This window comes from Cynoglossus semilaevis, chromosome 14, assembly GCF_000523025.1.
Source record: "Cynoglossus semilaevis isolate Cse_v1.0 chromosome 14, Cse_v1.0, whole genome shotgun sequence".
Classification (NCBI taxonomy): domain Eukaryota; kingdom Metazoa; phylum Chordata; class Actinopteri; order Pleuronectiformes; family Cynoglossidae; genus Cynoglossus; species Cynoglossus semilaevis.
This window is the reverse complement of record NC_024320.1, coordinates 6,001,615-6,018,096: the sequence shown is the minus strand read 5'-3', so window position 1 is coordinate 6,018,096 and position 16,482 is coordinate 6,001,615. Positions and strand designations below refer to the sequence as shown.

General features: G+C 36.7%; 2 protein-coding genes and 1 long non-coding RNA gene across 4 annotated transcripts in view; 2 read left to right on the top strand and 1 right to left on the bottom strand.

Moving 5' to 3' along the window:
* Positions 1–4,000: 4,000 nt before the first annotated feature.
* On the bottom strand, positions 4,001–9,880 carry LOC103389317 (T-cell surface antigen CD2-like). The gene is made up of 8 exons (XM_008324686.3): positions 8,896–9,880; positions 7,625–7,918; positions 7,381–7,466; positions 6,951–7,113; positions 6,700–6,756; positions 6,526–6,606; positions 5,311–5,555; positions 4,001–4,955 (listed from the first exon to the last, which is right to left on the bottom strand). The coding sequence occupies exons 1-8, from the start codon at positions 8,960–8,962 to the stop codon at positions 4,857–4,859; spliced, it is 1,092 nt and encodes a 363-aa protein (XP_008322908.1). The 5' UTR covers positions 8,963–9,880; the 3' UTR covers positions 4,001–4,856.
* On the top strand, positions 7,122–10,391 carry LOC112488093 (uncharacterized). Its single transcript, XR_003051826.1, has 2 exons — positions 7,122–7,396; positions 9,943–10,391. It is a non-coding gene; the product is annotated as an uncharacterized LOC112488093 (long non-coding RNA).
* A 5,618-nt stretch (positions 10,392–16,009) lies between these two features.
* pln2 (phospholamban 2) overlaps positions 16,010–16,482 on the top strand; it is a 2,712-nt gene continuing 2,239 nt past the window's right edge. The window contains exon 1 of one of the 2 annotated variants that reach the window (XM_008324688.2): positions 16,010–16,299. The gene's annotated coding sequence lies outside the window, so the exon portion shown is untranslated. The remainder of the gene's footprint in view (positions 16,300–16,482) is intronic. The other variant, XM_008324687.2, reaches the window with a different exon arrangement.

Sequence of the window (16,482 nt, the reverse complement as noted above, 5' to 3'; positions counted from 1 at the left end):
GATCAAATGAGATGCAACACAGCTAAACTGTTGACACAGATCAAATAATAAATCTCGTTAGAGCGGTTTGATGAGCCTTGGGGACGAGTCTAAACTTGTTTTATTAATTCAGATGTGACACGTCTTAAAACTATAACCTTTGACTCACTATTGTTCAGTCGAGGCAGATAGACAATATGATCTTTTCCTAAAAGTTTGTGTGGTGTGAATGTGTGTGTATTAGATACAGACACAAAGTCTGGGTCAGCTGGCAAACTAAGACCGCAACTGTCAAAATAAACCATTGTCCTAATCAGGTACAAATCAAAGTGTTTCAGTTTGTGTACAGTCAGTGCTCATTACTTCTATGATAGTTCTTCATTGTGTTATAAAATGGAGCTACAACTCCAGTTAACTATATTTATATAACATTGTTTAAAGCAAATGTTAGGTTTAAAAAAACTTTTTATTATCAATTTTAATCAATCAATTATCAACTTTGGATTCAAATCGTTCCAGTTCACTGCTAGGTAAGTACTCAACAAAGTTTGACACATACTAGCGGTCAGCTACTATCCTGACCTCAGTCCCATGCTGTGTATTCACACTGATTGAGTGGACAGGTCAAAGTTCACCATTAGAAGATTCTGAAGGAGCAACAGGAAGCGGTGGTGAAAAGGTTAGAGTTCAAGGATTGTAAATGTACAAAGTCAAAGGTAAACATTAACAGGTGATTGTCAAATGCTTGCTGTGAAACCACTGTCAGCATGTATTTCTGTGTCTGTGTGTGTTTTATGTGGGTGTTTAAGATACCACACGTGTCCCTAGTGCCATCCGTGTGCATGCTGAAGTGGATCCACTGTGCAAAAGCTATGGTCTGCTGACTTTCACCATTTCTGAATTTTCAACAAAAATACTAAAAGCAAAAATACAAATAAAAACCTTGGTTCTAGCCTCATCTATAAAGATCTGGTTTTTTTTTGTTTGTTTGTTTTTTTTTTGAGGCATTTGATGAAAAATCAAATGTGAACTGGAAAACGTGTCACAACACTATGTATTTTTTTTCTTTTTAGTTTATGTCTTTATACAAGAAAATCAAATGCACAGGGAATGTATATTATATAAGTCCAAGGCTAGTGTGTGGTTGTGTACTCTGGCTTTTAAATGTTTGTTTTCTTTTTCTTTTTAATGCAAGCATTTGCAGAAAAGAACCCTCTGCCTACATTAAAGTGTAAACTGTAAAAGATTTTGCACAATACTTACTAAACAAAATGTTTAGATTTGTTGTAATTGTATTTGTTGTGCATGTGTTCCGTACAAATATTACCAAGATTAGGTGAAATGTTTATCATTGAATCTTAACCATCATATAAACATGTTAGTAAGAATGTTTTTGGGCGAGAAATTACAAAAATGGACGAGAATTTTACTTTAATGTAGTGGTTGTACCTGTGGTGGTTGAAATACTGTATGTTATAACGACCGGATAATTTTAACCTGAGCGTTGCTCATATAGATATATTGCGGCATCTAGTGGTTGTCTTTCATAAATGCAGAGTGGAGAAAAGTTGAGTTGACCAAAGTAAACCTAACTTATACTGTTATAACTATCATCAGAGCGGTGTTGGTGAAAATCATAATCAAAATCCGACAGCATTCTATACATGTACGTCTGCATGGGGGCAGCGTTTTCAGTAAAGCCAATTCATTTTAAAGACATTTAGCTAGCACGACGGTTTACCTCAAAAGATCCTGAAGTTAGAGTTATTGTATATATACATTCTTGTTTGTAAGGACACATTTACAAACTTAATAAGTAACGTGTAACGTGTAGTCACAGTGGCCTATCTATCCATCCATCCATCCATCCATCCATCCATCTATCCACAGTCTTTACAAATGACTTATTGAACGTAAAAGACAAGTATAACCAGCAATTACTTATGTCATTCATTCAGAATCCAGCAGGTGGCGACAATGGCACATTTATTAGACACCTGCCCTGAAGTAGCTCCACGCAGGGCCATCACATTTCATATTAAAACTTTTGTTTTTGTATTTTAACTCAGTTTCATATTGAGTTGATGACGAAGCCATATAAATAATCATTTGTCCTTTCTATTTCTGCTTCACATATCTGATTTACAATAAGAGATATATTCTTATGAGGAAATTAAAATTTGTGTTTGTTTGTTTGTTTTTTATTTTAAATTTAAACCAAACTTCTGTAGCGCTCCATGTTGGGTTATTAAAAAAAAGAACCCAACATTGTGCCATATAAATAAGAAATATTTGATATAATGTCAGGTTTGTATATTAGTAATTTTACATATCATATATTATACTAGTGATATATTAATTTAAGCAACAAAACATCTGGGGAGAGACAAAAGAGACGGCTATTTTTAGTGAGACGAGCCGTAAGCATTTCCATCACTACTTGAAGACGTCCCCCTGCTGTAGACTTTGGTTTGATGGTGTACACACATTTTATAAATTCAAAGATTGATGCAGATCTCAGGTCAGCCTAAGACCCAGGTCAAATATATTAGGATAGCTATTGTTTCTGTGTGGAGTTAGTTTCATAATTTTCTTTTTCTTTGTAAGTTTAGACCATGCATGTCTACAACACTTCCACCCAGTCAGTCAGTAGCATCTGCTGCTGCTGCTAACAGCTCAATGCTGAACCAAACAATTAAAACCACTAACACCTTCTCAGCAAAAACACCGGACATGCAACCAGAGACAGGTAGTCTGCTAAGGCAGCGTTTCACAACCTTTTTTCAGCCACGACACATTGATATCATCAGAAAAAAAACCCACGGCACACAACCATACAAAAATCTCACAAAAAAGTATATGTAATGAAATAGAATAATATTCTAGTTTACATTTACTAAAAATGTACTCCTGTTTAGTTGAAGAAAACACTGATATACTGACAGGAATTGAAGAAAGACACTCACAAAGATCTTCAACAGCTCTGATTTGAAAATAAATAATAAATAAATAAATTTCTACTTTATTGATCCCATATATGGGAAATTATTGTGTTAGCAGCACATATGCTGTTAACAGGCACCAAGCATGTGGTTCCTCTGGGAATCCTAGGACTCTGCTCTCTGCTAACCGCTACACTATGGAAAGTGAGAAGACGGGCAGAGGAAAGACGAGGATTAATGAGTTGTTGTTTTTCAGGTGGCATTATCACATCACATATGAAACTGTATGTGTATAGAGAAAAACACTTCTGCAACAACTCTGCTCCGTCTTAGGTTGAAGCCATATATACAAGAACCATTTGATATAATGTCAGATTTGTACATTAGTAATTCTGCACATCATCATATATTATTTTGGTCATAAATTAATTTAAGCAACAAAACATCAGGGAGGGGGAGAGGGGTCGAAGTAGACGACTATTTTTGGTGAGATGAGCTGTAAGACTTTCCGTCACTACTTGTGATGAGTCTCTCTTTGAACAGTTTCCATTGATGTTTCTTTTGACTGTTCTATTCTGCTCTACCTTTACTTTATCATCTGAAATAATCAGGTCAGACGTTGAACTCGACTTCCTTCTTAACAGCCCTGCTGTAGACTTTGTTTTTTTCCCACACATTTTTAAAATAAAAACACTGACACAGATCTCAGCTCAGTGTTTCAGCCTAACTATGGGTCTAGAACGGATGGTTTCTTCATGATTCAAATTCAAATTTTTAAGGATATCTCTTGTTTCTATGGAGTGAGTTTCTTTTTCTTTGTAAGTTTAGTGCACAGGACCCCACATGTGCACAACACTCCCACCCACTCAGTCAGCAACAGCAGCTGCTGCCGCCGGCAGCTCAATGCTGAAGCAAACCTTAAAACCACAAAAATACAGGATGTAATTGACACATAACCAGACACACAGAGGCTCTGCTTTTCACTGAAAAGCATTCGTCTGCTTAGGTGATGATGACGACTTATTTTTTTTAAAAGTTAGTTTACCACAAGGGTTGAATCATACTTTAGAACAGCATTATTTATTTTTGTTTATATTTATTTGTAAAATTACGAAACATACAATAACGGCTATTCTGTATCAAAGTCACAGACAAGTTCAAAAAAAAGAAAAGAAAAGAAAAGACAAAGCATCTCATCCCCAGTAACATAAAATATGCAAGGTTAAAAAGTCATTTGCTTTGTTTTAATTAAGCTTTTTGTTATATATATAACAAATAAAAAACAATTTAATTAATTACATTAGGGTAATAAGATACTGTACTATACACACAGTACTAACCATACAGTCCAAAACACGTACAACAGAACAATAAACCTCAGGAACAGTCCTGACAGTCAACTTAATCCAGTTTCTTTTTTTTTTTTTACCATTTTTTGGTCACAGTTTAAACAACCATATTTATTACCAAGTTCACTTCACCATACCTTTAATGAAAGTCAACCTTAAGTTTAATTATAAAGGCCAATCTACATTAAAAAAAAAAAGCACCCCAGAATGGTCAATAAATAAAATTATTTTTTTATTTGCTCCTAATTTTTATCCATATCGAATTTTTAAATGCTGTAACAGTGTGAAGCATGAAAAAGCTGTTAGCGTAGTTATAAAAAGTAAAAGACAGTCCTTTCTGAAGTAATTTGAGGGAAATTGGTGAGTTTTGGTAATTACAAATTGGTCGCAAAAAAAGTCCACATAATTATAAAAAAGTAAAATTAAACTACTTCCTATTATGATGACCAATACAATTAAACTATTTTCTAAAGTGTTTATGCTCTAAAACACTGTATAACATTATAACCATGACGCCAACTTAACTTAATAGAAGCCTGGGTGCAAGGGTAGGGGTAGGAGGTGGGGCAATAGAATGTCAAAGGTATCACAACTCTCGAACCCTTGGTGTTCTGGGTGATTTTCTTCTGGGTTGAGGTAAGGGGGGGTGCAGCTGGTCAGATCCTGTATTTGCTGGTGTGTTAGCCTAAAGAGAGCATGAGGAGAGTACTTAAACACCAATATGAATGAATCACATGTTGATGTTGTTAATGCAGGGTAGGTTAAAACTACACTGGTCTGATTACAGTTTTCCAAATTATAACGATATTAGCCAAATAAAAGAAATAAAAAGAAACTGTTTTCTGGCAGTGATGGTCCCAAAACCCATCCACTGATGATCACATTTGGCATGTATCACAGAGTTTCATATTGGATCAGTGTCACTGATGAGAGTTAAAGGAGTTAAGAGTACTTTCAGTTTGATTTAGACCAGAGACAGAGCTCTAACAGGAGGCAACTTCTCTCTTCTTCAAAACTAAAATTTCATTTTCACTACTTACCTGCGCAGATCTTCGAGGGCTTGACTGTGGTCCAGCGTAGGGTGGGTCAGGGGCTCTGGAGGGCCGTTGTTTGGGGTGTGGCTGTCGAGGAGCAGGGCGGCCTGTGGGCTGATGATAAGGCTGCCTTTGATTGTGATGGAGGTGATGATTATGTGGGCGATTGGGATTATTAGTGTGGTGATGAACGTGCCCTTGTTGTTGTTGCTTATCGCAATTGGTCGACCGCAAACGGAGATCCTCCTCTTCTAAAGATGAGAACACGTCATCAGTTAGCCGTGCAGCATTTTCACTGGGTTTAATTCTTCATAAACTGGCCTTTCTTTGCTAAGACTAACTGAGGACCTTTGGGTGTACGTGCTTTCTTGGCAGTTGTGAGAAAACTACAGTTGACGAGGTTAACTGACCTATTTTACTGGAACAAAAAAAAATGTTGGTTTGCACAACAATACCTGCAGCTCTGTGATTTCCACAAACACTAAACCTTTTGGTCTTCGTTTCAAAATAGGGTCGATTTATAACTTGTATTGTGACCAGCCTGTGCTGGCCGTGTTCACCTGACTCTTCCCTGCACTTTCTGAGATATATTTATTACTGTATTTCAAGACTATAAGTCGCTCTGAAGTATAAGTCGCACCAGCCAAAAAATGCATAATGAAGAAAAATATATATAAGTCGCACCAGCCAGCTAGAGTGCCCTCTAGCGGCTGTCAGTTTGAAAATAACGAACACGTGGTACAGGGGTAGCAGATACTGGTACACAAGCCTCTAGCGGCTGTCAGGTGACAGGTGAAATTATATATTTCAATGTATAAGTCGCAAATCCAGTCAAAGGATGAAAAAAAAGAGTGACTTATAGACCGGAAAATACAGTACTTATTTTTTACACGAAATATTCACCCATTTTACGTTATTAAGTATCTGTGTGTATGTGTACTTGGAGCTGTAAAGTTAATGTTGGATCTATAAAATGACCAAGTCATGGTCACTGTTCCCAAGCCTGGCGTGGTCGAGGAGTGCTCTCCTATCTATCACATGATTGTTCTGTTTTGTGAACATGTGTTCTCAGGTTTTGGATTTTTCTTGACATTGTCATTTGGGTCCTAATCTGTCTTATACAGTACTCGTCACGTTATCGAAAAATGGTCGGCCCTATTTTACACAATGACAAAACATTTCATACAAGTCGATAATAATATCAAACCAAAAGCTGCTCACCGAGGATTTGCAATTTCCTTTTTCTCCGTCTGACTTGGACACAGCAGATAATCACAACAAACATAAGCAACACAACCACACCTGAGGAAGACAGCCCAAAAGACCAGGTTGGACACACAGCATTTATGGGAGAATTGTCACATAAATATATATTACATCTGAATATATACATACCTGCACCAGTACCTACAAAAATCCAGATACTTATTCCAAATACTGTTTCAGGGATGACTAAGAAATGAGGTGAGAAGACGGGCAGAGGAAAGGTAAGGATTAATGAGTTGTAGTTTTTCAGGTGGCATTATCATATAACATAGTATTTTCTCACTATACATTGTTTAGATTCCTGTTGATTTTCATTAATTATAATAATCTTATTGTAATCATTCCAATGTGAGGTTACACATCAGTTCAGTTACACTCACTGGACTGGTGGCAGGAGTGAGTCACAGGTTTACTAAACTTCGCACTGGCGTTGTTGAAAACTCGGCAGCTGAGTGACCCCGTGTCCTTGATGTCAAGTGTCAGGGTGGGACCTTGGTGGAGCAACTTGTTGTTCTGAAGCCACTCAAATTTGATGTCATTCTTCTGTTCAGTAAATGGAGACATGGACATCAGTGGTTACTGTACCTGCTCAAATCAAATGATGTTATTGTTAACATACAGCAGGCTAGAATTTCTGATTGTTCGGTCTTCTAGGAAGAAAACAGAAAAATATGCACTGTCTAACTGTCCGGCTGACTTGCACATCTTTAAAGAACTCTGTTCCGTAGCACAACTCTTCACTAGAGTCAGGGTTAAAAGGAGTGGCACACGCTCAGAGACTACTGGACATGGAAAACATATTGTTCTCACCTGAGCAACAGTGCAGGTAAACTTGACTTTTGACACTTGTTTGATTGACATGCAATCATGTGTCACTTCAGGTTCAGGGACCGGGTCTGTGCAAGAAAGATTAGTATAAATATACCACAGGAAATCAGCTGAAATAAGAGATTAATGGACATTAACGGACATAATTAAGAATAAAAAATGTTGATTACTTATGTCAGTAAGTATTAATTAAAAACCAATTTGAAAAGACTATAGTGATACTTACCAAGTACGCATAAATCTACGCTCTTCAGGTTTGGTATACGAACCCCATGTTCTGTGAAAACCACAGGCTCATAATTCCCTGAGTGGTTTGCGTTGACATTCCTCAGCTTCAGAGAACCATTTTGATAGATATCATCTTCGCTTCCAAGCGAAAACTTGAAATTGCTTTTTCGTTCCACAATGACTTTATTTCTATGTTTCCATTTTAGTATATCAGATTTCTGCAGCTGATGTCCGAGCACCACTACGTAGGTCTCCCCTTTGGCAGCGTACGCATTACAGCTGCTCTGAACACCTGAGGAGGCAAAGCAAACAATGAAAAAAAAAATAGATAGATGGATAGATCAATCTAAATAAATCTACCTTTAGTATGTGTATATATATTTATATATGTAGTGTAGTTACATAACAATACATAAATAGTTTGAATATATAAACAGTATAAATAGTTTTAATAATGGCTTAAGGTTAAAGATGTAAACCTTTGCAAGCCAAACATCGGCAAATGTTTATCTAATTCATCGGTGCATCCCTGGAAATAATTAATGCAACTGTAACATGCATATTGTTGCCCGTTAAATGTTACGTTACTGCTAACAGCAGCAGTAATCAGGTTCGAGTGATTTGGGGTAAGATCATTTGTTTGGTTATAAAGGTTAATTTACCAATATATACCAAGTACCAATATTTTATTGCATATTAAATCAAATAATGGAACTGAAATCACAAAATAGTCTGGATCCAGGAAACTGAGGGTTACATGTTAACTTCTGTGATTCTTCACACAGACAACGTAATATTATATTAATGCGGAACTGAAACAAATAAAAGAACAAGATCAGCACCCCCTTTGGAGAACATCAAATATTTTTCATCCATAACAAAAACATATGTTTAACATTTTGATCTTTATGTAAAATGAAAATTTAAAAAAGTATGAAAAAGTATGAAAAGACAATCGAGAAGATACACACACAGACATACATATCTCCTATTCATATTAGGATTAAACTGTAGAATTGTTTTTCATCGTCATTTGTCCAGACAACGATCTAAATTGTTCTGTGAAATCTTTAATATTATACAATTAAGAACATAATTTGTATTTTATAAATTTGTTCCAAAGTTGTAATAAAGATTTTTTTCTTACAGATGAAGACAACTTGAGGGGCCGAAGGGGTTCGAAAAGCTAATTATCAAATCTTTAAAACAATTAAGTTAAAACATAAGCAGTTTATCTTCCTAATGTAATTCCTAACAAATTGAATTTACCTGTGAAGAAGAGGATGGAACAGCCCAACAAAAGCAAAGTTATTTCAGAGACAGCAGCCATCTTCATCACATTTTTGTAAAAAGAACAACCAAATGGCAAAAATGAGTTCACATCCTGTGTCAGTGCGTGCTATCTGCAATACATGCACATGTTGATGGTTTTAAAAAGGAAGTGAATAATGAGGCCCACGAGTTTACAGGAAAACACAGGTTTTATCAGTTTCTATAAACTGGAGCTCAGGTTCAGATTTAAACAGCATTACAAAATATAATAAACATTAACACTGCAATACGGAGCACACCCTAACCATGAACACTAATCTAGATCTTAATTTATTTTTTGAACAATTTCTAACCAGCACTAGGACACTGAGACAATGATTCGTCTTCTAATGCTGGTAGTGTCCAACCTGGACTGATAGAACATGTAAACTCAAAAAGTCGAAAGAAATTCAAACGGTCCATGAATTGAACTGACAAACCAGTAATCATCTTGCTGCAAGGCTAGTACACTAACCAAATCTTTAAGGTTTCACAATCTCAAAAGTTTTTATCGTTCGCCTTACTCGATGTTTAAAGGTTCAGTAAAAAGGTGTGAAATATTATACTTGTGGTTCTACATCACATTACACTCTGTGTGTGTGCTGCCCAGAACCCAGAGCCACAGCCAGTCAGTGCTGTGTTACTGCAAGATGGATGTTAATAAAATACCTTGTAAATACAGAATGAGTATTGCCAAATACCAGTGCATGTACTTTATACTGCATGTCTTAAAATGAATTCAACAACTGACTGAATTTGAATCACATTTATGTGTATGGGTGATTTTTGACATGGATTAGTAATAATGTTTATAGTTAAATTTAAAATCAAGAAATCCCCAGGTATGGTTCAAATTATAAAACAAATATCAAATGTTCTCCTTTCCTTCATTTTAAAACACAATATGCATATATAAAATATACAATATATAAAACACAAAATCAAATCAAATATAAAGTGAATAATTAACTGATTTCTAGAGCACTTTTCATTCAATGACTGTAGTACAAAGAGCTGTACAGATAAAAGGGGAAAAGACCCAACGAGGCTGGGCACTGAGGAACCACGTGAGGAAAGCTTTATCAGGGATCCACCCACGCCAGGATGTCCCGCCGACAGCATCCACAGGGGACGCCGTCGCAAGGACTAACCCGACCAGGACAGAAGCGAGAAGTCGACACGGTGGCCAACGTGCCACCATGCGGACCACCAGCCACACCAGCACTGAACTGACCAGCTGATTCACAGCGTTCACAGACATTTTCAACACCTTACTGGAGCTCCAGCTTCAACTCCTCCACCATCATCCCTGTCCCCCAAAAACCAAAGCCCTCCACACTAAACTGTTGTTGTCTGGGAACGTGCTCAGTAACACCATATAAGTACTAGCTCAAGAAAACATGAGTGTTGTCTTCAATCTGTGTTTTCTGCAATAAAAATATTCCTTCTCAGTTGCTAGGCCCTGATGTAATGGAATGATTTTGTTAGAACAGGACAACTGGCTGACTGTTTCTCTGAGGATTGCAGATGACCCTCTTGTGTTAAATGGCTGTTTATAAATAGAGCAGTTATTTTTCCATTGCTCTGTTCCAACATTACACAGGAGATTCACAACAACTTTTCACATTATTTCAGATCGAATAAGAAAAGGTCCCTTTTTTCCACAACCCACGTTGACTTTAAATGTTTTTCTCTTAGATTCTCTGTGTTTTTCTGTGATCTTTTTTTCTTAGCTAAAAGATGCACATTTCTCCTGGACTGGAGTTTTATACTGTATTATATTTTACATTTTTAGTTCCATATTTAAGTAAAGATTTATATGAATAATTCTATTAAAAAGTGGATCCAAAACCAATATACCAGATCATTGCAACTTACTATTTTAAATTGATGTCAACTAATATAACTGTTCAGATATCAAGCTAGGCTAGGCTAAGAGGTCAAAATGAAGCTCTGAAATAGAGCTGACTGATGAGTTGGAATTAAAAAAAACAGAAGCACAGACACCTGTACAGCTGCAGACAGACAGCACTTCAATGATCACATGCTAATTAACTTGTCATCAGTGGCCAGATCTTTATGATCATGGTGTTTGGCATTACTTTGCTATATTTTCCCGAGAGCCTCAAATGTGACTCGCTGTCGCCCTCTTTGAACGCTGGAATGCACCTAACTATGACTGTTGTCATTTTGAGTCGTGGCTAATTACCAGAATGTTTCCCTGGGTGAAACATGACCTACTACTGTAGGTTCTCCACCTGCTGCTTAGGAGCTCCTGGAGCTAACGCTAATCAGCTAGCTAACCCTGGTGCTAGGTACAGGGGACTGTCTGACATTTTGGGTTTTTAAGTGTGAGGCTGGGATTCCAATTCACTCAGCCTCACCTCCATAACTACATATTAGGTACATTTATAGATATATCATATTTATATATAATATATGTATATATTGAAGGTACAAGTACCAGCAAAGAGCCAGAGGTACAACTGAAATATGACAAAAGGAGCACATTTTTGGTTATATTTTGCTAGGATTAAATATATAAAGACTTAAAAGTCTTAAGGAAAACAGAAGAACTACTATACACACACACCTGTGAAAACAATTAAAAACAGGATTAGAAAAGTAAATTAGTGGAAAAGAAATGTACTTACTGGCATTTTAGAATCTATATTGTAGAATGTAGAAAAAAAAACAAAGGTGAATTTGGGCTTTAGAAGTAAAACTGACCCGACTTGATTACATTCACAAGTACTAATGAATGTATTTTTCTTTAAAATATACTTTATTCTTTTGCTTTTTCAATTGAATGATTAATGAACTTCCTTTAATATAGTAGCTTTTTTAAGTCCATCAGTGCCACCTGTAGGTGAAATGAATAGCCTGTTACCACTGTTTGTTTTTGTTTTATTTTTTAATTTACGTTAGAAGATAGACTCATAGCTGTGGTTTCACTTTTCACAGGGTCAACCTAAGACAGAGAAATTAACAAAATAAAAATGTCGTTTGTTATTTAAGTGAATACAGCAAAGATCATTTTGAACCAGTAATAGTAAACATTTGATGCAGATATGACTTGAAGTTTGTTTGTTTGTTTACAAAGCAACTTGTCAATAGGCTAGGCCTGTGAACTGAATTTGAGTTATTTTTAGAATGTTAGCATCACTGGCGACTGTTAAGTGGACTGATTGTTGATGGATATCTCCTGGGAATGCTGTCCTTTAAACCAGCTGGATGTGAGTGAATATTTTGGATACTTGACAGCAGACAATGGAGTCATGAGCTTTTATCATGGGAGACAAATCCTACAATCAAAGCATAAAGCACCTGTCAGAATCAGAGCGGCAGATTAGGTTTGGCTATCTGTGGACACCATCAGACTATTTCAGTCCTGTCACGTTCATGTTGGATTTGAAAGGCATGGGTTGAGCCAACTGCTGTGTCTGTTGTACTTTTGCTCATGTACTGAACTTTTGCATATAGAACAAACTTGTGTTTTTAAATCAAAACAATACACTATGGCCATTCTGCAGTATTAGTTGTACTTTGGTAAAACTGACAGCATACATTCTCTACAGTTCTATCATCTATTGTAGGGATCACCGGCCATTTTGAATCTTAGAGCTACTTCAAGGTCACTCAGTAATACAGAGAGCTACTTGTTTGATACAGACTTCACAAACAATGTAATAATAATTAGTTCAGGGACATGCAGTAGTAGACACTCTTCTTACCATCGTCATTGGACCCATATGAATATCACTGCAGGTGGAACTGATTCAAAAAGAACAGTAACAGTACAATCTTGTTGACTGGTTTTTTTGTTATTTGTTTATTATATTCTGTAATGCCTGAATTTATTTATTTTTTTAATTTTATTTATTATTAGACAGTCCATGGGGGCTATCAAGTTCCCCCGTTGGTGACCCCTGATCCACTGTATAGTTGGAGGACGGAACTGCAACCATTTCCATGGAATAGTTTTCTTGCTACATGCCAAAAGTATCTTTAATAAATATTTATCTTTGTGTACGATTGTCTTCACATTTCATTTTACCCAGATACAGTGTGGCCAAAGAGTAATCGTATTTCCACTGTCATTATTCTGTTGATCTCTGTTACCACCTGCCTCCAGGATGACGAGGGTAGGGGACACCCTGACAAATGAACATTTGAGATGATTATTTGTAAATGAGCGTGGTGTTGTATTTCCACTGTCATTATTCTGTTTATTGGGATGATTATTTGTAAATGAGCGTGGTGTAGCTGGAATTCAGAACATTTCTCACTGCATCACTGTGTCTACAAAGACATAGTACCATGTTGTTGACCTTTGAACGTCTGTCCTGGTAGTACACTCCACAACTCTGTCTTCTCACCATCTCTGTACTTCCACAGACACAGTACACCCAGTATCCTCTCTGTCTTTCTCTTCCTTCTCACTCTAATCCCTGCTTAAAATAATGTGCTGGACATTAGAACAGAAGTGTTGGTGCTCAGCTTCAAACGTTCACATCACATCACACCTATTGTTTTTAGACTGTGGCTGCTGGAAAGAAGCTGGTTGCAGTCTTATCTGCATAGCTGGCTATATGTGGAGAGCAGTGAGGGAGAAAATGTGTGTGAAGCTGCCAACAGAAGCAGAGAGACATCCAGAGTAAACACAGCTCCCTGCTTTCATTCTTCACTCGTTTATTATATGTACCACCGTTTCTAATGACTGACCCAGACTATAACTGTCCCTAATATCTCAGACATGGAGGGAAAAATATGACATAAACCATCATTAACCGTCACAAAGGCTGAGGCCAACAGTCAGACTACAGATTTACAGGGCTCAGGGGCCCAGCACAGTCTAACGGTGAGCATGCAGTAGTCCGCTGTGTTGTCTCTACTGACCTCCTCGGTCCGGAGAAAATCCTTTTTCAACGTGGACTATTTTCTCAGGGAGGTTTATTTATCTTCTCCCTGTAAGCTCTGTTTGTGGTCCGTGGTCAGAGCAGTTTGACATTTTACCATGTAGGGCTGATGAGAGCAGGAGCAGCACAGTCATAAAGGCTAACACAACAGCCACCACGCAGTGAGTCTAATCCAACACTGGGTCGTCTCTGGGCGCTGATGAAAGTGGCCACCACTGCCAATCAAAAATGTTAATCTGATTCATCACAGAGTAGCTGTGGATTAATCACAATTAATCACCATTGTAATTATTGTGATTAATCCTTATTAATCCAGATAAATCAGCATTATTAATATGACAAAAACTTCTTTCTGTATATTGCTGGAATAAAAAGACTAACAGCAGCAGGTAGATGTGTGTTTCACACCTGTTGTTATTTGATAATAATCAAAATGATGGAATTATATGGAAACATGTCAAGAAAAACATGCAAAACTATGACTCAATTTTTCCCCCTTGGACATGATTAATGCATCTGGACCATTCCAGATCAGTTTGACCGAAGTGTTATGGCCAGCTGCAAATCAGTCAAAATCAAAGCGAAAAAACATTTGACTGTAAAATGAAACATGAGTGGATAAAAAATAAAATACATTTAAAAATACTGGTTTTCATAAAATATTTGTAGGTTATTTACACATTAATATTGATAATTAATATTAATATTGATGTGGAAATTGATATTTAGATTTCTTTTGTGATCACACTGCATTAATTATGAACATAATAATAAGGCAAACCAGTGTGTGGCTCATCAACCACGGCACCAGACAGCCTCACATATGATCCCTCAGATATGAGAGTCATCAGAGCCAGCACACATGGATCCCAATAGTACTGATTCCGTTTTTCACTTATAATTCCTCTTTATATGAGTCTGAAGCTCCACATGACACCACTGAAATGAGTTAGTTCCTAAAAAGTTCCCTGTGATAAATTCAGATGCTGTTTAATAACTTGAATTAACAGTAGAAAAAGTCAGTGTTGCCACGAGAGACATTAATAAACCCCTGGTCCAGATGGATTTCCAGGAGAATTTTAAAATGATTTCAGTTTTACAACAGTAAACAGGAAACAATAACTGTTTACATTCCTCTCTGTTATATATATATATACATATAATTGACTTTATTTTATGGTACAAAGTAGAGCTCAATGAATTGAATTTGAAACCAAATCAAGCAGAAAGCACTTTGGCTATGATGGGCAGGGGGAAAAAAGAAAATGATTAAGTTATTATTAGTTTTGATTAATTATGTGAACTATGTGATATATTTAACCTTTAAGAACCGACTTTGGGGGGAAAGAACTTGCTGCTCTCTTGAAATCATCTTTAAAAACATGGATAAAATATAGATGTAAATATTGTAAAAAAAAAAAAATTTCAACGGAGAGAGAATTAAAAAAAAAACAAAAAAAAAACAGTACATATTTTGAATGTCAGACGCGATGACACCTGGTTGGAGAAGTAACAGTGTTAGTAGCCGTGGTAAATGTGAATCTAGATAGATGTGTAGTGATGTCTGTTTTCTGTTCTTCATAGTAATTCATGAGTAGTTGAGCTGTTCCATTTACAGTGTCATTTGGTGTCATTTACCAAAGAGACATGTATATATATACCTGTGGATTCTGACATTTAAATAAAGGTAATAATGATACACTATTATACCATACTTTGATAATGTGGGGATTCACAAGGCAGGTAGACAGATACAGTAGATAGACAGGTTTTCATGCGCTTTTAATTTTGTTATAATCATATGCCAAATGTTAATGCATATTTCAAAGAGTTAATTCAATAATATACATTATATTTTATTTTATTATTTATTATATTTTATTTATTATAAATATAGTGTCGCACGATGTGAAGGTGCTGCAGCTGGACAGATGTAGTGGTGGAGACAGAGCTGTGGACTGGGTTAGAGCCAGCAAATATAGGGACTTATTACATGGTTTAATTAACTGGATCTTATCACCTTCCTACTCTGAGGCAATAACTGCCCCTCTCTGCTGCCCTTACTTCCACTGGATTTTGTCACAAAATGTCATCAACATATGCATAAGACCTTTGGCTGTACCATAGAGACCTACTGCCAGATAAACTTACATTTCCGTTTGTCCAAGTCAGTACGTGAGGCCTTTACCTTAAAGCTCAAGTTCAATCTTTCGTCTTAAATTATAATAAATCACCAGGACTGCTGCGGACTGGGTTTGTCCAACCCTCCGAAAATTCCTTTCAAGGGTGGCCTGCCTCCCTCCATCCCTCTCATTCTCCGTCTTTCTCCCTGCCTCCACTGGTTCTCTCTCACTCTGTCACACTTGTGTTCACTGCCTGGGCGAGCAGCTCATATGTGACATTTCTCTTTGCAACTTTAAGCAGCTCTGTTCCCATATAAAAGGTAGGACACAGCATTTCAACTGTTTTCAACCTTACATGGTATTTTTTCCAGGTTTAAAATTCTTGCTAGTTACTTCTCACTAGTAACCATCACTAATGTCATTAGTAGGAGAGACAAGTGGGTTAATGAGAGAATTTCTAAAACTACAAAGAGGCAGTGCTTCACCATCAAAAACAAACATAG